General features: G+C 40.0%; 2 protein-coding genes across 3 annotated transcripts; one reads left to right on the forward strand and one right to left on the reverse strand.

Annotated features, from left to right (window-relative positions):
• Positions 1-2,973: 2,973 nt before the first annotated feature.
• LOC139943490 (uncharacterized) lies at positions 2,974-10,429 on the reverse strand. Its single transcript, XM_071940298.1, has 3 exons — positions 10,178-10,429; positions 6,326-7,968; positions 2,974-5,081 (listed from the first exon to the last, which is right to left on the reverse strand). The coding sequence occupies exons 2-3, from the start codon at positions 7,714-7,716 to the stop codon at positions 4,664-4,666; spliced, it is 1,809 nt and encodes a 602-aa protein (XP_071796399.1). The 5' UTR covers positions 7,717-7,968; positions 10,178-10,429; the 3' UTR covers positions 2,974-4,663.
• Positions 10,430-11,598: 1,169 nt separating this feature from the next.
• Positions 11,599-23,623, forward strand: LOC139943495 (uncharacterized). 2 transcript variants are annotated; one of them, XM_071940321.1, is made up of 14 exons: positions 11,599-11,726; positions 12,904-13,099; positions 13,637-13,721; positions 14,110-14,306; positions 14,900-15,053; positions 15,500-15,613; positions 16,456-16,625; positions 17,732-17,836; positions 18,281-18,439; positions 18,979-19,116; positions 20,290-20,454; positions 21,068-21,224; positions 21,555-22,519; positions 22,974-23,623. In XM_071940321.1, the coding sequence occupies exons 2-13, from the start codon at positions 12,914-12,916 to the stop codon at positions 22,490-22,492; spliced, it is 2,568 nt and encodes an 855-aa protein (XP_071796422.1). In that variant the 5' UTR covers positions 11,599-11,726; positions 12,904-12,913; the 3' UTR covers positions 22,493-22,519; positions 22,974-23,623. The 2 variants fall into 2 exon arrangements, with proteins under 2 accessions (XP_071796422.1, XP_071796412.1); XM_071940311.1 differs by having other exon boundaries at positions 21,555-23,623.
• Positions 23,624-23,704: the final 81 nt, after the last annotated feature.

Here is a 23,704-nt window from a genome sequence, read left to right on the forward strand (position 1 = left end):
GCTTCTGATTATTGATAAATGTGTTGTCCAAACAGTACGGCTTTGTCCCTGACCCAACACCCTATCACAATCTCGGCCATTCTGTTCACCCTGGTTAAAGTTCATGTTGTTTAAAATGTATCAACAATGGGGGGGGGGGGGGGCATTCTCTTGGTGTGTCATCACCATTTTCACTAACAGACAATTCAACGGTGTACACAAAATACTACAAAGCAAAGTTTTAATCAGGATTTAGTAAAAGGGTGTCCAAATTTGCTGCAAACTTAAAAAACCTGCTTAGCCAAGAATCTTGCTTAGCAGAAGTTTCGGAATAACAGACCCCAATTTCATAGAGCTGTTTTTAGCAGAAAATTTAGCTTAAAGACAGTGGACACTATTGGTAGTTGTCAAAGACCAGTCTTCTCACTTGGTGTATCTCGTCATATACATAAAATAAACCTGTGAAAATTTGAGCTCAATCGGTCATCGAAGTTGCGAGATAATAATGAAAGAAGAAACACCCTTGTCACACAAAGTTGTGTGCGTTTAGATGGTTGATTTCGAGACCTCAAGTTCTAAATCTGAGGTCTCGAAATCAAATTAGCGGAAAATTACTTCTTGGTCGAAAAACTATGTCACTTCAGAGGGAGCCGTCTCTCGCAATGTTTTATGCTATCAACCTCTCCCCATTACTCGTTACCAAGTAAGGTTTTATGCTAATAATTATTTTCAGTAATTACCAATAGTGTCCACTGCCTTTAAGTAGACATTTAGCAGATAAACACTAACAGTCACAAATTGCACATGTGACATGTTAGTTTACCTGCCAACCTTGTTTTGGTAAGCATAATAGTGTTAAGCTGAGCTATTTTTTTTTATTTTTTTTTTATTTGGGGGGGGGGTTAAACTCTATGAAATTTTGCCCATTTGCTTACCTTAATATTCCAAATCACTTATAGATCAATCCAATCCATACAACAGTTTGGTGTTCCCAGTTCTGTAATTTCTCAGAAATCAAATTCAGTTGCTTTTGATGGGTGCTAACAAAGACCCCATTCTACAAGATGACTTCAGCCTGTGCACTTTCTTGCAGAGATTGTTTGCAAAGTCTGTCTGGGATCCAACTTCTGGTAGGTATGTTGAATTGATGGCATTTCCACCTTTCGGTAAACCCTTGGCTAGAGTTATAAACTTGAAGTATCACTGGTGTGGGATGTCATGCTATTTGCACGGGGAGGAGTCCAACCTCGAAGAAGCTTTTGATGGGGAAGAATCCTCACTATACTAGACAATTAAAACGTACAGAGTGATACATTATTTTAATGGTGTGAAAAAAGTTTTTTTTTTTCACCCGACAAACATTTTTATGAGTTCACTCAAAGGTATAAAAATTTATCAACCCTGCTTTTGAGGAGGTGAGACTGAGAAACTGTTTTATTTGGCCTAGTAAAAAACAGTCAGACTGTACTTATAGGCCTATATGGCATAAAGGTTGCAAGAAGGAGGAAAAGACAAAAGACGAATCAGTATCGTCTTGGATAATGACATTTGAAACACTTTCCGTATCCTGCCACCACTTTTTCATTCATTATGAAATAATTTAGGGTATATTTACTCAAAATAAGATATTCCAAACTAATCTAACCGGACGTGTCAATGAATCCAATACAACCTTTACAGGAATAACACGAATAGCCTGTCCAAACCATGAGTAGTGGAATTCATTTGAACACCTGAATTGAAACCCGCCGAAACGTGCATGTGCCGCCATTTTGAATTTACCGGTTAAAAACAAGAAAAAAAGCAAAGGCGGACTGGCAACTTAATAAATACCGTTGGTGTAGCCTACTTCTTGCGTCGGCATGCATTTGCAAGAAACATACACAACTTAAAAGAAGAATATATAACAAAATGAAAAGCATTACCTGTATAAAGATGAGGATAATAATAATGGAGGAAACATTAGGTCGAAACGTGGAAGACATGCATGTCTTCCCCACAAGGTGACTGGAAACTTCTGGACGTGGAGGGCGCTCGATAAATTGAGTTGAAATTTTAATAGGCACTATAAAATACAGATAAGGCCTATAAGGGAATACCCGTGTTCAAGGGAAAACTTTCCATGGAGCATCGGAATTTAACTTGATAATTGAGGGGCAAAAGGGGCATGGTGCGGTATTTTTCTGGGGGACTTCTGGCCAATTTTGCGGCTGAATTTGTTTACAAAACAACTTCATGTGATCACCTTGGGGGTCTTAATCGTTGAAATCATATTACTCGATGCAGTCAATATTTGTTCGTGAAAAAATAACACTACAACCTTCTTACAAATACCGCCATGAACAGAAAGGGGACGTTTAAGTTCATGAAAAACAAAAGTGCCTCTATTCGGAGCAAGACCAAGGACCTGGACCAATTTCATAAAGCTGTAAAGCAGAAAATACTACTTAACAAACTTCTTTGCTATTAAGGAAACATTGAGTGGGGCACTGCAGTTGCAACAATGTAAACCTTATGGAATTTTAGCTGGTATAACCAGTTTCCGTTAAGCAAGATTTGTCTCTGCTTAGCAAGTTGTTATGCTTACAAACTTTTTGAAATTGCCCCAGCTCGAGATTCACAATAAGTGGAAACGATATTTGAGGAATATTCATATTCTGAAATAATATAGTTTAATTAATAGACAACATAAAACGCCTACAATGACGATAATGCAAAATACATTGAGTACTTAAAGTTTCAAAGAAAAACACAGTAAGCTTGTAAAAACATTAATCAGAAATGTAAATAATCGAGATAATAAATTGATTTTTCTATAGTATTATTACGTAACATTCTTAGGAAAGAGAGATAAAGTAGGTCGGTGAGTAACTTTGGCATTATTGACAAAAGGTATTAATTTTTTATGGCCACAAACATTGGTGATACCATAGTAGGCCTATTACACAGCTGGGCGATCTCGAACAGAATGATGGTTTTCTTTCGATACAGATATTAACGATTTGGAATGAGACTTTATGACATTAAAACCATAACATTTGGAAAACGGTTTATCTATATGGACCATAAATAACAATCAACTGCTACTGTGTTTCAAACGGTGGCAGTTTAGTATACAAATGGCGCTTAAATCATTTTAGTCTCTAATTGACCGTGCATTAAAGATGCTATGTCAGATTTTTGGCCCCAAACATTAAAAAATAGATTTTTTTGAGTGAATGGTATTTCAAAGAGTATCACCCGCTCTAACGAAAAGTTTAACTTTTACTTTTAATGGTCAGGAACCATGACAAAAATTTAAAACGTTTCTTATAAAACACATAAGAATTGGTCACGTGATATATTGTCGGGATCCCGACAACAACTAATTTTGAGCACTTTATTTCACTGCTACTAATAATTGGCGGCCTTTTTCGAGCAATGGCTCAAATGAAAGCTTGTAACTTTCTCGACCCCCATCAAAATACCTACTGAATTTTAAATCAAAATTTTTGGGTCATATCGGCCAAAAATCTGACTTAGCATCTTTAAAGATGACTTTAATTAATATACATAAGCATAATGGTTCAATCAACAAGAAAAGTAATTTTTGTCTCATCAAATTTAACACTATAAGTTAATGGGAAGATTGTGTTTCTTTGGTAATCTTTAAATGTACGGCAAAACAAACTTTTGGTTACAAGTCTACAGCAGCTTTCGAAAGTTAAACAAAGTTTAGACACTTCGCTTTTGAAGTTGTGTGGTTATGTAAAACAAAAATAACCGTTGCCCAAAAATAAATCTGAGCAGCGTTACTGTGGAAACGATTCTCAGATTGTTCTCAGTTTTATTGTATTACATCTACATTAATTTGAACGGCTCCAAAACCAAAGGTATACTCTGCCTTTAAGTTCGTTTCCTGTGCTACCGGTAGTATGGCATGCAAAAAAAAACAGCAGGTAAATGAAACTTTAACATTATTCTATACACACGAAAATAAGTGTTTTCTGAACTGCCAGAAACAAAATGTGTTGCACTCTATGTTACTGGTAGACCCCTATGCGTCATCTTTAAAGACATAAACAATTACATTTAAAAACATTTTCATCATTTTAAAACATTTTCTGTTTCACACTTTCTGAAATAAATCATAATATTTATACATTTTTCTATAGAAGGTTATAACTTTACGGGTATACTAAACCATCAAGCTTCCCTCGCTCTCAGCCTGTGCCCCGCCCCTTTATAAAAGCCTCCTTTGAAATTCTGAAAGAATTTGATGGGGCCTTTTGCAAGCTCAAAATGCCACCAATTTCATTCATAAAATCTCCACTTAGTAAAAACACAGGGTAAGGACAGAGATGGTAGAAAATGGTTCGCTAGCAACAGCTTTAAAAGTCGTGCGTTCGAATCCCACCCGAGTAACATGCCTATGTGACTTCTTTTTTTCACAGAACTCGGGAAGTACTAAGTATACAGTGCTACACACATCGATGTATAATGGGTATAACCACAATTAAATACATGAACCAACCCAGAACAGACTGGACAACGGCCTTAAAACCGACATGATGAAACATTTTAGCCACGACTTTTGTGAACTCTTTCGCCTTTAAAAAATGTACCTTAGGCCTATACGAAAGGGTAGAAAAAATGATGGAGACAAACAAATCAAGCCATTTTACCATGGGAAAGTCTTAATATACTACACCACAGTTTCTGGATCGTCCATGCCCTTTGGTTTGGTCTCTAGCACCACGATATCGTGGGGTAACACCACATCATCTTCCACACCATTGGGTACCTTGCCGTTAATACCAGCTTCCGGCGTCTCTTCGGCCAGCTCGACCGGCTTGTAGTCGTACTTATCGCTCACGGACCTGAGCTCCTTCTCCCGTTTCTCGTTGCGTGTTCGCCGTCTGTTGATGGGTATGGAGGCGAGAATCATCCCGATGCCGATGCTGACCGCTGAGATGGCAACGATGATCGGCATACGAGCCATGATGTCGGCCTCGGGCTGGTCGAAGGACAGCTTGATTAGGGAAATTGCAATTAAGTTGTTCTGGACGCCTGTCTCGATGCTCACGGTGCAGGAGGAGTCGATCGGGAATCGAGCGATGAACCTTTTGGGGACAAATAAGACCAAAATTAGATGAGCATGGTCAGTGGGATGGGTGTGGGGTACAACAAGATTTGGTGTTTGGAAAAGGTGTCAGGAGAACTATCTCTTGCATTTGCTGTAAGTTGCCTGGGATAGTGACAAATGAAACCAAAATTAGATGAGCATGGTCGCTGGGGGGTATAACAAGAGGTCGTGTTTGTAAACTAAGTCTGGAAAATTATATCTTTCTTTTGCTGCACAACAGGCAATTAAACCCATTCCACTTTTCTTAAGTAGTAGTAGGAAATATAAAGTAACCCCTGTGTAAATTGCAATATTTCATCGGGGTCGCTGTAAAATATTGCAAACTTAGAAGTTGATGTTCTCACGGTTTTTAAACTCCGAAGGTTTTTGGACTCGCAACAATTGTGAACTGCTGAGGTTTTTTGACTCGCAAAGTTTTGTGACTCGCAAAGGTCAAAATTAATTGCTTCTCACATATATACACTTTTCAAGCGAAAATATTTTAAGGGAAAATATTTTAAGGGAAGTTTCCACAAAGACCATACATTCAACTGAATTCATTTCCAGAATGGTTTATCAAAGCTTCTTTAACCATTTTATAAAATAAATACGATTTGTGGTTTGACAGATTCTCTATACTGCACTGGGATTATTAGATGATGGAATAAGTAACTGCCACAGTAATAATAACATGTAAATGTTGGAATTGAGGCATTGCATGATCAATGTATCGGTTTGCGGTAACAACGTGTGGATTATACTTGCTGTGTAGTTCTTGAGAACTTGACTTACTATCTACTGCTGCGGAGTCGGGTTTTTTAATTCGAGAGACTTCTCATTTTCGGTTTTAAAAAGAACTGTCTTTCTCATGAACTTACAGGGCCCACAATTTCATAAAGCCTGTAAGCACAAAAATGTGCTCAGCACAGAAAACATTGCATAGCAAAATCTTGGTACCGGCCAAAGTTCCGTTGCATTTGGTGCCCCACTCAAATTTTGCTTAGCAATGAAATTTGTAAAGCAGAATTTTCTGCTTAACAGCTTTTTTTTTAAATGGGTGGGCCCTAGGCGGAAAGTGGGAAATCGGCTGGGATTTACTATTTTCACTTAGTGCATCGAGGGGACTTCACTGCCGTGGAGTGAGTTTTTAATTGGTCACAAAGTGAAAATTCTGCAGGGGATGCTCTGTGTATTGGATTTGGTTGTACGGTTAGAGACGTAATATTTTTGAACCGAACTTACTTTGCAAAGACGAATCCGATGATGAAGCCGAGCGTTGGATGCAAGAAACCACCGAGGAGAACTAGTCCCGGGGAGTAGATGACATAGACATTGGAGTATATCCCGATACCAAGGGTCAAGATCACCAGGGTGAGTGAGAGAACATTGAGGGATTTGATGACATAATGGGCCACCTTAGGGAGCTTGTGTCGTATCAGCATCCCGACCAGGAGGGGGATGGTCAGGAAGAAGATCTGCATGATTATCTTGCTGATGGGGAGGTTCATCCCGGCTTCGCCTTCGGAGCCTTCGGGTATGAAGAACCGACCGTAAATGAAGAGGTTTAGTGGGAGCATTCCGAGGGCTAGGCAGGTGGAGGCGAACGTCATGGTGACGCTCATGATGAGGTCGGCGTCCACTAAGAGAGTGATCATGTTGCTGAGGCCGCCACCCGGGCAGGACCCTACCGTCAGGAGCCCCATTGCCGTCAAGGGGTCTAACTCAAGGAGTTTGGACAGGCACACGGCAACGATGGGCATGCATATGAACTGGCACACGGGGCCGACTAGGACTGGGATGGGACGGCGAAGCTTCTCCTTGATGAGGTCCAAGTCGAGCTTGCATCCCATACCGCATGTCGCGATTAGAACCAGGGGCAGGAGCATATAATCAAACAGAGTGTCAATAAAACGAGGTATTCTCTTGGTTTTTACTAAATAGGTGAAGACGTCCGCGTCATCCACGTCGGAAGTGACTGGGTTTAGGAGTATGACCTGAAGGACGGTGACACCCAGACGAACCCCTTGCAGTGTCACGGTCATTGTGACGTTGTCGTCGGTGCCAATCGGAGTCATGAGGAAAGTGTCATTGCTGAGGATGACAAACATGGCTTCGTCTGTGCTCTTCAAAACCATGGCACGTGGGGTTATTAATCCGGAGTAGGAGATGGTAACATTTATCATTTGGCCCTCGTGAACGTAAAGCACGGGAGGGTCGTATGTAAGAGTGAAGTTCAAACCCAGGCCTTGGTCGACGACCGGTTTGCATGGAGGGGCCTGGGGTACGGCAGCGATTCCCAGCAGCCCATCATCATCAGTAGGCCCCGGTGTTTCAGCAGTGGTGACGGCATCACTATCAGTGTCTTCCGTTTCAATTGGAACTCCCTCAGTGGTGGGATTTTTCTTCTTTCCTTTCTTGTTCTTCTTTCCTTTCTTCTTGGGCTTCTTTGTTGTTTCCAAACTTTCTCCTCCATCATCAGTTGCTGTCTTGGATGTTACAGCCACATCACTTTGTCTTTTGTATCTCACTAAGCCATCATCATTTGAGTTCGAGGAGGATGAGGAAACACTAACCGCTAACACAAATAGAACCAATGTGAGACAGGCGATGATACCCAACCATTTACTCGCCATGTTGACTCAGGTATGCTTTGAAAAAATGTTCTCAGAAAACACTCTCTTTCCCAGCTCAGTGAGCGGCTTACCACCAAACCGACGGGGGAGCGAAATGCTAGTGATTACGGCGTGTAACAAACAACATCAGAGAGCCTTGAGATTTTGGACCAGTTCTGATGGGTCCTTGGGGTTAGGTGCACATTGATGAGGGTGTCTTGAAGGCAAACTAACAGGTGTCGTGGATTATTGGGAAATTACATGCAGATAGTCCTGGGAGAGAGAAAGCAAAACAGTGATATAAAGATTACATGGTGGCAATTGACGGCACTGGTGACCTTTGTGAAAGTTTGATGCAAAGGGCTGTCACAAATTAAAGTTTTGTGTCAGTTTTATTTGTTTTCTCAATATGACCACATACATTTAAAGAATGGAGGAACTTTACTCCATGCTTAAAGGCACTGGACACTATTGGTAATTACTCAAAATAATTGTTGCATAAAAACTTACTTGGCAACGAGCAAGGGAAAGCTGTTGATAGTATAAAACATTGTGAGAAACGGCTCCCTTTGAAGAGTTAAGGGGTACTTCTCACTCGAGCCTTTTTTCGGCATCTAAAACACAAATGTGTGCAAAAAGGTGTTTTTCTTTCATTTTTTTCTTGCACCTTAGATGACCAATATTGAGTCAAAATTTTAAAAGATTTGTTATTTGTATACACCAAGTGAGAATATGGTCTTTGACAATTACCAAAGGGGTTCAGTGCCTTTAAGGAAACGTGATGTACAAAGTTGCCCGCTACAGTCATAACCGAATCCTCAAAGTGTTTTTTTTATTTTTTTATTTGAACAACCACAATGCTTTATTGTGTTGTCTGTTTACGTTTTACATTGTCGTATAAAATGACCTCGTCCAATTTTAAAAATAACTCTTCTCTTGCACAAACATCCTCCGTTGATTGAGATGTGTTTTTTTATGATTTGCAAATTTATCCATACCTACAATATTTATAAATCAGCCACTGAAATGTCCATTATTTTCAAATACAAATGAGTGTTTCGATGTACAAACATTTCTATCTATATAGGCCTGTTGAAATGCACTTTAAGTATGAATAATCTTTTCGGTAACATTTGGGAATTTTTCTTTTATGTCACATGAGGCAATTTATAGGCAACCAGTTTCAGGCAATCTCCAAGAAGAGAATCAATTGGCACTTTGAATGTTCTCTTGTATATCGTAAAACATTTTCTGAAAAAATCACTTATGTGCTACCAAAGTACTCATGCACTGCAATTGGTTGCCTCCAAGTTGCCTGTAAAAGTTCCCTTACCAATTTTCATTCAGGGCTAACAATTATTTTGAGCAATTACGTCATCTTGAATGGAGGCTACCACATTTTGAGCAAGTATACGTTTAATGCGAGTACTGTGAAGGAATGCCGATACGGATAGTCGTGTTTCAAAACAAAACTCTGTTGTTTCACGAGGCCCTTTTTGGTGTCTCCTTGCGTCTCCATTCAACAGGTGTTTTTTTCTTCCATGTCAAATGAGATTATTCGTGGCTCGCCAGTTGTCAAACCTTGAAATGACCACATGCCCGTAATTGAAAATTTACGAGACGAGCAACACTTTGGACCACTTCACTTTTATTGGTTTGTGGCAATGCAATAAGACGTATCCCCCGGTTTTTGTTTACAAGGATTTCATTTCCATTTATTTAACTCTGGTTGTGAAGCCAAGGACTCTCAGAAAAGTGAACTTCATCGCTATATAATTATACAGCGATGTTGCCAAGAACTCCATGGAGAGAACGAATAAAGTTTTAACTTTTGCTTAGCAAAGAAGTTTGTCACCAAGCAGTATCTGCTTAAAGACACTGTGGACACTATTGGTAATTGTCAAAAACTAGTCTTCACAGTTGGTGTATCTAAACATATCATACATAATATAACAAACCCGAGCTCAATCGGTCGTCGAAGTTGCAAAATATTAATGAAAGAAAAAAAAAACACCTTTGTCGCACCATGGTCACACGAAGTTGTGTGCTTACAGATGCTTGATTTCGAAACCTCAAATTCTAAATCTGAGATATCGAAATCGAATTCGTGGAAAATTACTGGTTTCTCGAAAACTACGTCACTTCAGAGGGAGCTGTTTCTCACAATGTTTTATACTATCAACCTCTCCCCAAGTAAGGTTTTATGATAATAATTATTTTGAGTAATTACTAATAGTATCCACTGATGAAATTAGCCAGTCATTTTCAGAACTGTTGTTTTTTGGCACTTTAAATTTATACATCTCATTATTAGACAATGTGTGCATCAAGAAAAGTATATAGGCCTACACCATGGATAAGGAAGAAAAACAGTGAAAAACAGTGAAAAACAGTGAAAAACAGTGAAAAACAGTGAAAAACAGTGAAAAACAGTGAAAAACAGTGAAAAACGCACCAGAATTCGCACGAAGTTCAAACTTACACATATAAAGTCCATTGGGTGGTGAGAACCGCACACAGGATGTTGTTGCACTCTGCACTGGGTCTCTCTCTATGCCACAACTGAACTGCCCCCGTTTCGCCGAGTTCGGTTTTTATTTAATTTCTTAATCTCATCTAAATCTTATCTGGAATAAGTTAAGCTCCTGCATGATTATTGCGTATAATCCTCATATCTCTATTTATGAAAACACAAGGTTTGATAGTATTAGGCCTACCTTTTACCACACGACCCCCAAAATGGCGAGACCAATGCAGAGGAGGGGTTGTTAAACTATTTGATCAAATTTTTAAGCACTGTTGTAGTTTGGTGCCTAGATTTGAGCTGTGAAGAAAACAACCCCAATGCCACATTGATACCCGTTCAAACCAACACTAGGGTGAAGTACGGGTCATATTTTCTTTGTTAAAAAACTGGGTTGCATATTTATTTTGGCCCACGTGCTGCTGGGGCCAATTCATATAGCTCTTTAAACAGAAAATACTGCTTGACAAATTTCTTTGCAAAGCAATTAAGTTGGTCACAACGCAACAATGTAGGAATGTATGTTGCCTATTTCTGTTAAGCAATACCTTTCTGTGTTTAGCAAATTGTGGTGTGCTTACAGGCTTTATGAAATTGAGCCCACTCATCGTTTTGGTTTTTGTTTTGTTCTGCTGTGGATCAGTTTATTTCCTTCCAGTAAAATGCCACAGACGTATATTTAAAGATGTACATGTACGTTGTTGTTCACTATGGGTATTCGCCTATTTAATTATGGGCAGTGGCTTGGGGGCACTTGGACCATATTGCCCCTCCCTCTTGTCCCTCGCCACGACAAGAATGCAGTCACTCGGAATGAACATTCATTCAGCATTCTGTCTGGGGTATAATACAGCTATTCGTTTAAAATATACACGTACAACCTATACATTTCTTATAATGAGATCCAAGCTATTTTCATTGTAGAACTAACTTGAATGTTTCCGATCTAACATTCTCGTGTGAGATAATGGTGGGGTCTGAGAAGGATGGCTGCCGCTAGGCCTAGCTTAAATTTGATTTCGTCAAACCATGGAGGTGAGTCAAACTCGATTGAAGTAATACCAAATTACCTTGTCCCGAATGCACAGCCTGTAATAAGCACACAAACCGTTGCTAAGCACAGAAAAATAGTTTCTATAGTAGCCTAGCAGAAAAAAAATTATCAGCCAAAAGGCCTAAGTTAGCATTGATTTGACTCGTGCCCCACTCATCTTTTTTTTAGCAAAGAAGTTTGTGAAATTGGGCCCGACTGGAGTAGGCTTACCATTTTGGTGCTCTGCACGAGAGACTACGAAACTCTAATACAGTCCCGCGAAAGACATTGAACGACTTGTACACAAGTCTAGAGCTATTTAGCTGCGAACTTTGTCATCCCAGCATGCATTGCGATAAAGCAAGATGGCGGCGCGTTGTGGTTGTCTAGGAACCGTCAATCGTACGAATAGAGGCAGTTGAATTTGGGCTGAAAATTCATCATTTTGTCGAATTTGTTTGCGTTTATTAAATGGTGAGTGATAAAAGGGGGTATTTAGAAACATATTGGTTACGAGATTACTTCCAATCCGTTGGTGTCGCCTGTTGGAACAGTGTATTTTTAAACCGTTCTCGAACGCGATCGACCGATTTCTCCACGATCAATCTTACGAACTTTAGAAAGTTTAGTTGCGATGATCGTAAGTTTTTTCAAAAAAGAATGTTCTGTTAAAGGGAATAGTAGTGTTAGTAATATTGTATTTAAATGTCAACATCTGTGGATAAACCCTTTCTAATTTCAGTTACTAAGCCCAAGTTATTACACCAAAGTGTTGTTATTATTAATTAAAGCTTTTTTTTCTGACACTACTCTAGTGACACAGCAGTGGTGACACTGACACAGTAAAAGTGACAGATACTTTCTTAACATTTTATTTATAAATATATGTTCTACTCTTCTCACATTTACATTCAATTCAACAATATTAAATAAATTAAAACAATCTAAAATCAAATCAAATGGCATTAACATTCTACAAAAACATGACTTTGTTTTGTTCTTTGCAAATGAAATTATTATCTCATTTTTTAAAAGTGGATTAACCAACCAAGATAAATGCAATGGTTGTTTTTTATTTGTTTATTATGAATACGATGTTTGAAAATCAATGCACCTTCAGTGTTCAGCTCTCCAGTCATATTCATAATTAACAATAACATTGTAGACTGGCGACTACCAACTCTTGGACAAGTTCAAATCTGGCCAACCAAGCTAATCGCTGATTTCACAGTGACTAGAATATCATTGCCATCTTGTTCCTGAATGAAAATCACTGCTCTCTAGCATTGCAAAGGTTATGGGTTTGTATCCCTCCCGTCCTGTGAGATTTGCCTTGATCTTGATTAAATAATTTAGCAGTTTTTTTCTAGGAACAACACTCAATGTAGGCCTGTGGATTTTTTTACAGAACTCAGGAAACACATTTTTGTTTATAATCATAGATGTTAACCAATATTTGTATGAGAAAAATTGGCTGTCGCCAGCTCGGCATTTCTATTCTTTAGGGGGAGCTTTGCCAAGTATCGGGAGGATCCTCTAAGTCTAAATGAACAAATAAACAAACAGACAAATTGTTTACCTTGTCTTTGATACAGCCAGTTTCTTTGTCACTATCAGTATAATGAACTCCTTTTTCTCTTCCCTCATACAGAATTCTAGCAATGGACATCACCAAGGGTAACCTAGATGAGATTTCTCGTCCAGCGAGCAACCATCGCAACCACCACAGACCAGGTAGTCGTGTCTCACTAAAGGCACCATCGTCTGCAGGGAGCGCACGGCATGGGATCGACATCAACAACTCCCTTGAGATATTACCCCCTGAATGTCCTATTGTGGATCAACAGGTTAGAAGCAAATCAAATACAGTTAGAAATGTAATGTAAGGCATGAACATTTTAAAGGCCATAGCGGCCACAATCAGCTTGTACTAAAATGCTCATAAGGTCCACAAACCGTCGGAAGGTTTAAAAGCAGTGGACACTATTGGTAATTACTCAAAATAATTATCATTATAAAACCTCACTTGGTAACAAGTAATGGGGAGGGGTTGATAGTATAAAACATTGTGAGAAACGGCTCCCTCTGAAGTGACGTAGTTTTTCAAGAAAGAAGTAATTTTCCACGAATTTGATTTTGAGACCTCAAGTTTAGAATTTGAGGTCTCGAAATTTGAAAGCACACAACTTCGTGTGACAAGGGTGTTTTTTCCTTTCATAGTTATCTCGCAACTCCGACGACCAATCAAGCTCAAATTTTTACAGGTTTGTTATTTTATGCATATGTTGAGATATACCAAGTGAGAATACTGGTCTTTGACAATTACCAATAGTGTCCACTGTCTTTAACCTATTTCTATGACAAGTTCTTTCTACTTCCTACAGGTTTTTGATCTGGAGGTCGTGGAGCTGTTTTCTTCTGATAGCGACAGTGAATGCGGTGACAACAGCAATTCTGATATCAATGAAGGTACAATGCAAATTATTATTTCATTTTCTTGGAAGCAAATTCAATTTGGCCCAAATGATAGTTTGCTTAATCACTGGGTCAGACATTTCAATCTTAAGACTCCAAGGAGGATATTGGAGGATTGAGGTCACCTGTAGGCAAGTGGTCCAGAAGCATTACGGCAGTAACGCTTCTCAGATTCAAATTTGTGCCATAAAAACTAACATCTTTTTACATAAACACATTTCTTGAAAGTGAAATGTTTCTACCAAACGCTGCTGTACTCTTCTAACCAAAGATTTTTTATTGCTATTGATTGTAAGAGTAATACCTTCCTTTTAACACAAGTCACAATATCTAACCATGCATCTTTACTATGTCTCTGTATGCAAATTATTCCTATCTATAGACAATAGTATGCCACACACCAACTCAAACACTCACAACAACAATGGTTCGAAGGAACACCCAAAGAGTGATAAAGACTCCCCTGAAGTCTCCTCAGCTAGATCCGACCCTTTGGATGAGATACAAGATCCTAAGGTCCGAGAAGGGATGAGGAAGATGCAACAGCTTGATCGGATCCTGGCCAAGAGAGTTATCAAGGTATGTAAAGAGTGTATTTACAATATTTATGATCATTGTTCTTGGAGTTTAATTTATAGCCTAAATATTAATGTTGGTGTAAATATATCAAGCAGTCAAGCTCACTGGACTTGAGGTCTGAGAGGGGGTTCTCCCCAGTGTTCCTTTTTTGATTGGCTGCATATTGCGCCACAGAACCTTGTAAATGATTACATGGTGCTATGTTCAGAAAAGAGGTCTCAATACTGAATGTAGGCGCCATGGGCGTTACTGAGTGACAAATATGAGCGCTATGTACATGTAAGATACCAATATTGCTATTATTATAAACAAAATGTTAACTTGATTTGAATGTACACAAAGCCAACTGTAGACATTTCCACCTCTTGACCAAACTGAGTTCCTGTTTATTTTTTAGTTACGTTTTGTAAAGCTGTTGACTCACTTTCTAGAGTTACTCATTACTCATTACAAAATCACTTCCACCTCTTGCCCATTCTGAGTGGGCAGTGTTGACTTAAAAAGTTACATCAGTGCTTTTCATGAAGCTGTTTCAAGACTCAATTTCTTATTCTTATGCATAACTCATAACTCATTACTCATGATGTGTCTAGGAGAAGGAGGTGAAGCGGCAGAGGTTGAAAGCCCACAAGGATCTCGAGAGAGAGTTACAGGGTCTGAAGCCAGAGGGGCGCGACGAGCAGAGAGAGGTGACTGAGAATACCTGTCGCTTTCTAGCTCTGGTACCTCCCCCAAGTCACAGTGAAGGTAAGACTAGAGGTGCAGTCAAGATCATATGACTAAAAAGAGCGATCAAATTTGGTGCGTCTGTGGCATGCGTAATTGGCGCCTGCCGGAGACATACTTGACACGCAAACGTCCACATCTTGTTTTTTTTTTAAATAAACTGCGTTTAAAGTTTGCAGAGTTTTTTAATTTGGGGTATCTAGAATGTACCCAAAGACACCTCTGGTGGTGTTCAAGTCCATCCTTGCCTGTGCACACTTTATTGAACCACTGGTTCCGCTCCCACCACCGAGTGCTGCTGCTTCGAGTTCAGACATCACAACCTGATCATTCTCGGATGTTGTCTACCCAGCGCATCTTTGGTCGTCCCACGCGGTGAAGCAATGTGGTTCTGAAAATGGATACGCCCCAGACTTGCACGGTATATGCCAAATACAATAAGTGATTTTTGTTTGTTTGTTGTTCAGGTGTTGGGATTGAAGAGGAGCTGCTGGATCCTGTGTTCCAGACTCAGCCAGCTGAGATAGATTCTGCTCGGAGCGCTGCCGACTCCGTTAATACAAACCAAGGAAGCAAAGGGGGTAAGTGGCTTAATATTGATGGACATCATAATTCTCTTGGGGTTTTCCTCCCACATCTAAAACAGTTAAACTTCCGTCTGTGTTGTTTCTCCATTTGGTTCTGGGCTAGTACAAGTATTAAGTTTGCCTCTCGTTGGGTCATTGGCTTCACAGCCAGAATAAATGACACTAAATGGAAATCAAATTTCATTAACATAGCGCCGGTATCTCCCAATTGTGACGCTTATGGCATTTGAACATTACAACCCCCAAAACGGTGCCACTTATTTATACCCTGAAACCATCTCAGCACCCTGGGGAGTATAGCTTATGCTGCCAAATATGTAGCGCATCAGCCTAAAGGCCCGGTCCCATTGCAGCGATAACGAGAACGATAACGATATCGACGCAAAGAGACGCATTCTACGTTCTCTTTGCGTCATGATCGTTATCGTTCTCGTTATTGCTGCAGTGTGACTCTGCCTTAAATCAGTCACAAGAACCATCTTTGTCCTCACAGGTACCCATTGACCCCTGGGTGAAGAGACAATTACAGTTTTATTGCAAAATGATGCAAGTGTCATGACCTGGTGTGAACCCACACCCCTATGACTTAGTAACAGATCTTAATCGGATCCACAATCAGAACCATAGTTCAGGACTATGTGTTTACATGCTGAACATTGGCATATTTTTTCACTATTTTCTCCTGAAAATTCAGCCCCAAATTTCCGCATGTTCATTGTTTCTCGTATAACGGTTTGAATACACAAACATTAACACTCATTGCGACTCTGTCAGCACTACCAACCCTGTGTAGTACCTTTAAATTCAGCTTTCTATTGTTCATTTGATATTACTAGGTTCTGGTTCCCAGCCTGGTAACAACACAAACAGGAGCAGCCAGGCAGAAGGTGGTGGTGAACATGCTGGCGATGCAAAGACCAAACGGAGAAGAAAAGGAGGGTCAAAGGGCAAAGGTCAAGATGGGAAACATGCAGGAGATAATGACTTTATTCAGAGGAATATAGATGTAGGTTTTCAGAATGTTGTTTATTTGTGGGACATTGCCCCAGAATATGATCACGAGGTGAAATATGAACTATTCCCATTTCACAGGCTAAAACCAGGTGAAATGAAAAAAAAAGTTTTCACTAAGTGATCCTATAGTCTGCCAAAGTGCATGAATGAAATGCATTTCGAAATTTGTTTTTTAACACTCACACATGAGTTATTTTTAGGCTGTTTTTTGGTATCTAGGGTTTTCTATCTAGTGGCTTGTCTTAAGATTGATCTTAACTACAAATCAATCTTAATTGCTTAGCAAAGTGTGATGTCACAACACGAACCACTATGGCAATACAGACAACTCAATTTATAATGAGTCTTAGTGCTTGGTGAAATTGAACCCTGGACTCAAACTCTGTTATTTCTGATCAGCAGAGTGTTGGTTCGCATCCTGGTCTTTACACTTGTGTTCTTTTCTCAAGAAACACCAAATAGACACAGCAACTTGTGCACCCCACAGTGTGGACCACCTTTCAACAAAATTTCAGTTTAAGTAAAAACAACAAGTTTTTTGTTCAGAAATTTTGTGCAAGATCATATTGGGTTAGTTTTCGATTAAAGAATGAGATTTGTGACCGAAAAAGAAATGATATTTTAAAATAATAATAATATTGAATAATAATATCGAAGTCTCATATAGCGCACGTATCTACCAAACAAGGTACTCAAGGCGCTGAGTATATACAATCGTTCAGAAAGATAGGATATTGCAGTGATGAATTCTGAGACCCTGTTATTTAGCACCTTATAAGGGTTTACAAGGTGCTACGGCACATACAGCAGCCACAGCCAGGAACACCGGGGCGAACCCCTTCTCTTTTCGATAAGTGTACTGGGTTCTTTTACATGCGTTACACAACACATTGGACCAACTGCTTTACGTCCCATCCGAAGGACGAAGCAATGGTTAAGTGTCTTGCTTAAGGACACAAGTGTCACGACTCAGGATTCGAACCCACACTCTGCTGATCAGAAACACCAGAGTGGATTCGGTGCTCTTAACAGCTCGGCCACGACACTTCCACAGAATGACTTGAGCTTCTCTTTCTTGGTTTTTGATTCTTTCTGTAGTTGGCCACTGATGCAGGGAATGTGATTGCAATGACCGATGATGAGAAAAAGCGTCTTGAAGAACTACTGCAAGATGTTGAGATGCTGGTTGATGATAATGAAAAGGTAATAATTGAATCTATGATTAAAGGCAACCATTCAAAAAATATTTAATGGCCTGATGTTTCGACCCTTGCACAGTCATAATTTCTCAAAGACTGAACGACAGCACAGCAAACCTGAACAGATTACTAAGTGTAACATAAGCAGTGAAGTGGAAATATGAATAGAGAGAGGGAGGGTCAGAAAGAAGACAGAACCAAGCAAGGGGTAAACAATGAATAGGGAGACAAAACTAAGTCAATTGACACATATAGCAAGAGAGTTCTCTACACAACAACTACCTGGCAAACCAAGTATGTATTGATACCTCACCATGCAATACCTCAAATCCCATCAACAATGACTGGTTACCAATTCCTTGTTGTGTTTGCTAAGCAATGACAGAAATAATATTGTCTAGAAATACTAAAGAATTCTAAACAAAGTTTCTTCCGATTTCACCCTCAGATGGAGAACACTAGAGGCATGAATGCCCTTCAAGTATCGGCTGGGTTTGGGTACATACCTGATGCTACAGAGCAACAGGCTCTTCAAGATATTGATAATAAACTCAAGGCACTGCTACCTGCACAAGACTTTGAGCGAATCAGCACAACTCCATCCCAGGTAGGCACAGTTCACCATAAGATCTTAAGGTCAACCTCGTCCCCAAGGGTGATCGATCTCGCCGTAAAATTTTTTAACCCAGCGTGTGCTGCTTGCATACTCTTAACCCATGCTATTGGTTAATTAAAATGTGCCATCTGGATACCTGTTTGGTAGCTGTGAGCTCATAGCCCTGTAGAGTTTTTCGATACAAATGCAAGGGGTCTATTGATACAGTTTCAGCACATACAAGCTTGTGCGCGGAGTGCCAATGAAACTAAGGTGCATTTCCATGCGATTCAGCGCAAAGTACACACACTAGTTGTACACGATGCATGCTGGTTATGGCGCCATTTATTCCCTAGTTTCCAGAGCCAATCTGTATATTACTCACAATACAAGTGATCAGGTTTTGACCAATCAGAGTCGTGTAAAGTGCATTGATACTGCTGTTGTAAAATGCCCTATAAAGGAACTAGTTATTATTTAAAGATAGAAAAGATTTCGAGGTTTTTTTCTCATTCCATTGTTTTTTTGTGTGTTTTGTTTTTCAAATTTAGGAGAGGAGCTATTTCTACAAGGACATTGACCTTGGTGAGAAGATCCTACGAGATGCTAAGGGTGAGAGACTGCAGCAGGACCGACTGAAGATTATTGAAGATGAACTGACGACCCTTGAAAACCGTGTAGAAAATGAGGTGAGTGAGAATAAAATATTTGCGAGTTAGATTTTAATAACATGTGGTACAAGGGTTGTGAAACTAGAATAACAAATCCTAGAGATAGACATAGACCGGGGATGAAGTTTGTAATGAAAGTGTGTCATGGTCGAGGGGTTCAAATCCCAGTCATAACACCTGTGTCCTTAAGCAATAATTATAGACTCATGTACTTCCTTATTTTTATGGCTCCTTTGAGGTTCCTGGTTTCACTATAGTTCTGTGCAATATTCAAATAACTGTATTCTTCTTGGCTGTGTAGGTCTAAAAGTATTTAGGTATAAGGAAGAATTAGGGGGAAGATAATTTGGCCTCGTACCTTTTTGAAAGGAGCGAGGATGTGTGGTCGTTTCTGGTTGATAAATTTTTTATACAAATTTGTTGCCAGGCTCTTTTTGGAATTTTAATGAATTTTCTATAGATTTTATGTACATTTATATTTGATTTGGTATTTGATGTGCTATTTTCAAAAATTTTATGACGTTTTTTATTGTCTGGATCGCCTTTAGATAGTGATTATTTTCGCTTTTTGGTTACACGAAAGGCTTGTTCTCTATGTTGTTATATTTTTATTACCTTTTCTTTGTATGTACTGTTTGCCTGGAAATAAATAAATAAATAAATAAATAAATAGAGGCTTCTCTTTACCCAGGGGTGGAAATGGGTACCTGCGAGGGTATAGGTTGATATTGTGTTTGAAAAGCCTTTAGAGCGCCGCGACAGCAAATTAATATATATATTTATTGTTTATTAAACACAAACAGTTGGTGACTCTGCAACTTATAAATGTTATGTTTTATAATTACATTGTGTCGTCTTGGACATCAATATTTTCTAATTTAGCAGACGACTGAGCCGTCTGTGGAAGTCCTGCCAACATTTGACCTTAGTTTTCAAGTGGCAAGCGAAAGTACCACAGCGCTCCAATGGCCTTGGTTAGGGCTACCACAAGTGTAAAGAACTGGTACAAACAGGGTAGCCAATCAAATGCACCCAAACAGATTTGTGGCTGTTTGCTGTCTTTTACGTGACCACGCAAAAGCTTTCCTAGAATCCCGCGACTTAATACACTGTAGAACATCTGTCAGAAAACCACAAGATTTGGCAAGTTTGTCAACAGTTTCTCCTTCTTTGATATTTGTCTTTTACTAGATCTACAAGTCTCCTCGTATGTCCCAAGAGAACCTGTCTGATCTGCTGGAGCAGTGTTCAGAGCTGAGCTCTAGGGCGGCAACAGAGACGGATTCAATCCTTCAGGTTTCACCACGGTCTGGCCGAGCCTTGTCTGCAGTCGACGAGGAAGATTATGATGCACAGGTGAGCTCTTGACTATGGAAGTCAATTATTTGGTAATACGTCACCGTCATATTAATTGGACAGAGGTCAGCGATCATAAAAAAGTAACACGTTGTTTGGCAGGCCTCATACCACAATACTTCATGGAGGCAAGGAAGGCGATTGTCTCCATGCCGCCTGGTCAATGCCTTTGTGCCCTTGAAATGCTCCAGTAGGATTTCCTCATGGGGTGTCCTTTACCAAGGAGAAAATGCCTTGGTGCCCTTGCCCTTTCAAAAACGAAGCATACAGGCCTGGTTTGGCATGTTCCACACCCTTGAGGGAACAACATACCCCATCACTTGGGGAACTTTATTGGCTACTGATTACAGAAAGGATTCATAGACCCCTGCATGTGACGTAAAACTCTCCAAAAGCGAATTAGACGATAGCTGTTCTTTGTGCTTAAAAATGTGCGCGTGACCTCAGCGTCCTTGTACATTTCGTGTATGCAAGACATCTATTGGATCGAAGGGACTTCTCGTTACAAACTTCACTACCACAGAGTGAGTTATTAATTGGTCTTAACGTTTCACCAAGCTTGCTCTAGTCATCATCATGTGACTGTCTCTCATTGTTTGTTTTTATGTTCCAGGAGGAAACTCCAAGACTATCAGATGATACACTGCAGAGACTCTTGGCCGAAGCCAGGGAATCTTGTCTATCGGAAAGTCGACTCAGCGACCTCACCCCTGTGAGTTCACTGGACACACAGCAGATGACTGCTAGGTCAGAGGACAGCAACCCATCATGTAAGTACCTGTGTGTCAACACCTTGTAAAAAAGAATGTAGTGCGTAAAGTGCTCGCTTTTCACCAATGTGGCCCTGGTTTGATTCCTGGCCAAGGCCGTATGTGACTAGAGTCATGCATTGGTTCTCTGACACGACACAAACGAGTTTTGAGCTGTTCTTCATGTTTATATCTGTGTCTTGATGTGGCTGGCTGCTGTAGGCGCCCTGGCATGCCAGCAGCTTGAACACGTTGTAGCAGCATCCTTCGCAATTGAGCTTCTCAGCTGCAAATAAGGATGATTTAATAATAGCCTGCTCAGTTATTATTATTGTTATTTTATTTCAACAGATGCAGTGGTCTCCCAAAGCTCCATCAGAGAGTTGCTTAGAAACCCAAGGGCTACATCCACTGCCGTTTCTACAACCGGTCTGATCATGGACATCGCCGGAAGGAACCCAGACGCAGAGGAGGAGAATGACATTATGAGAAGGTCAATGGAGGAGGATGCATCCAGAGTACAGAACGGCATCGGCAATGGTTACAGTGAGCCAGCCGAGGGTCTTGGGTTTGGTGCTTATCCAGACAGACCCTCTAGTAGAAATGGCGACAGGAAGCAGGTGGTGACTGAGAAGCTATGGGAGGCTTCTTCAGCACCTCGACATTCCCTGCAGTCGCCACAGCCTCCAGCGTCCACCAAGAGAGTCTCAGATAAGCAGGCCTCGAGGCAAGCGGCCTCTAGCTTATCACTTAGAAGCTTTACAAATAGCACTGACTTTGGTGCTAGCTCGCCAGAACAAGTAACTCCTAGAGGTACCCTTCGGAGCACAGTTCCTGAAGCGTCGACATCTAAGAATCCAAGGAGGTCCATGGGATCACCTGAGCTCTCCACCACATCCTTAAGGAACTCTTCCATGAGATTCAGCTCAAACTTAGACGAATCCAATTCCCCACAGCCTCCGTCGTCAAGACATACAAACCGCAGCGGGAGGTCTCGGAAGGCTAAGCAGCAAGCCCAATCAAGCCTGGATTCCAGGATCACCTCCTCGATACGAACTGACTCACAGGCCTCAACCAACACTCTGGTTTCATCATCAGACTTTGAGTATGAGGATGATGATGAGGTATCTAACCAGCTGTTGACCCGGTCAATTGAGGTCAAAGATCAAAGGTCACAGGAAGCTGGTTTCACTAAAGTATCAAGTACTGAGCAAAGTGCCGCAAGAAGCATCGCCCGGTTTGAGACGAAAGAGTTTGATAAAGAGAGATTTAGTCCTCCATTGGTCTGACACTAAACTGCAAATCATAGTCACGCAGTAAGTACAAGTGATTTTGAAATCAATCTGTTTAAAAGAAACACAACTATTCTAGTTTGTTTATATAATTACTATTGTTTATGTAATAAAAACTGGATTTGTACAGCACCACCAAAATACCAAAGGATACAAAACGGTTTTAGCACGCATAATATTTGGCCATTGGAAAGATGTGGGACAAGGTAGTAAAAGTAATATGCATCATTACATCTGGCCTGAACATTTAAGGCCAAGGAAAATAAATAACATGTTGCCTGCCCCGCCCGCCTCAATTTTGGCGGCCCCACCGAATTTTTTGTTATTTGTTATTTACATTATTGATAGCTGTTTCAAATGTACCCTTCATTTTTATTGAGCAATTTCATCATCTTACTTACATGTAGGCCTACAAAAAACGCATAATGAGAAACTCATTACTTTGAAACGTTTTGCCCTTCATGTTTGCATGCCACAGTTCTTTGCACCAGGACAAGACGTGATGCCATACACACAGAATAACTTTGGAGCAAAAGCAAGAATAACTCTTTGGAAAGAATAACAATGTATCAAAATAGACACAGAAACACACACAGAATTTGAGGACATACAGAACAAACTCATAAAACCATATAACCATCTTCAAATACGATATGGCGGCCATCTGAGACACGGTGGCCATCTTGAAAAAAATAACAACATATTTAAAAATAACAAATAACAAGGACCTCCCTCACCAACTTTTTCCAAAAGTCCAGACGAGCAGCATGTTATTTATTTTACTTGGCCTAATGTCAAACATACAGTGTAGAGCAGGCCTTATACTTCACAGAGGCAACGAAGGCGATTGCCTCCATGCCCCCTGGTCATTGCCTTGGTGTCCTTAAAATGCTGCAATAGAATTTTACAATATCCTCATAGGGATTTTAAAGAAAAAAGTAAATCTCTTCAGTTTTCAACCATCGTCCAAACAACCTGTATAAAATTAAATGTCATCAAATAAGGCGGCCATGTTTTGTTTTGTTTTTGAGGTATGTCTATTGATTAACTTGGCTATTGTAAATTTGTACCTTTTCACCCAGTGATGCAAATATTGTATGTTATTGTTGCAATTGTCATCTGTTAAGTAACCATTTAAAATACATACTACAGTATGTGTGTATCACATATTAAATTATAACAAGTTGTTGTATTTGTGTAGTTGAAAAA

Source organism: Asterias amurensis, chromosome 1 (genome assembly GCF_032118995.1).
Source record: "Asterias amurensis chromosome 1, ASM3211899v1".
Lineage (NCBI taxonomy): Eukaryota > Metazoa > Echinodermata > Asteroidea > Forcipulatida > Asteriidae > Asterias > Asterias amurensis.

What these genes read in the sequence shown, in the direction of transcription:
- LOC139943495 (XM_071940311.1), top strand. Translation starts at nt 12,914, where the DNA reads ATGGACATCACCAAGGGTAACCTAGATGAGATTTCTCGTCCAGCGAGC. An exon ending in TGGCCAAGAGAGTTATCAAG is followed by an intron (nt 14,307 to 14,899) that starts GTATGTAAAGAG and finishes TGATGTGTCTAG; the next exon opens with GAGAAGGAGGTGAAGCGGCA. An exon ending in AAAACCGTGTAGAAAATGAG is followed by an intron (nt 19,117 to 20,289) that starts GTGAGTGAGAAT and finishes GTCTTTTACTAG; the next exon opens with ATCTACAAGTCTCCTCGTAT.
- LOC139943490 (XM_071940298.1), bottom strand. Translation starts at nt 7,716, where the DNA reads ATGGCGAGTAAATGGTTGGGTATCATCGCCTGTCTCACATTGGTTCTA. An exon ending in ATCGGATTCGTCTTTGCAAA is followed by an intron (nt 5,082 to 6,325) that starts GTAAGTTCGGTT and finishes TGTCCCCAAAAG; the next exon opens with GTTCATCGCTCGATTCCCGA.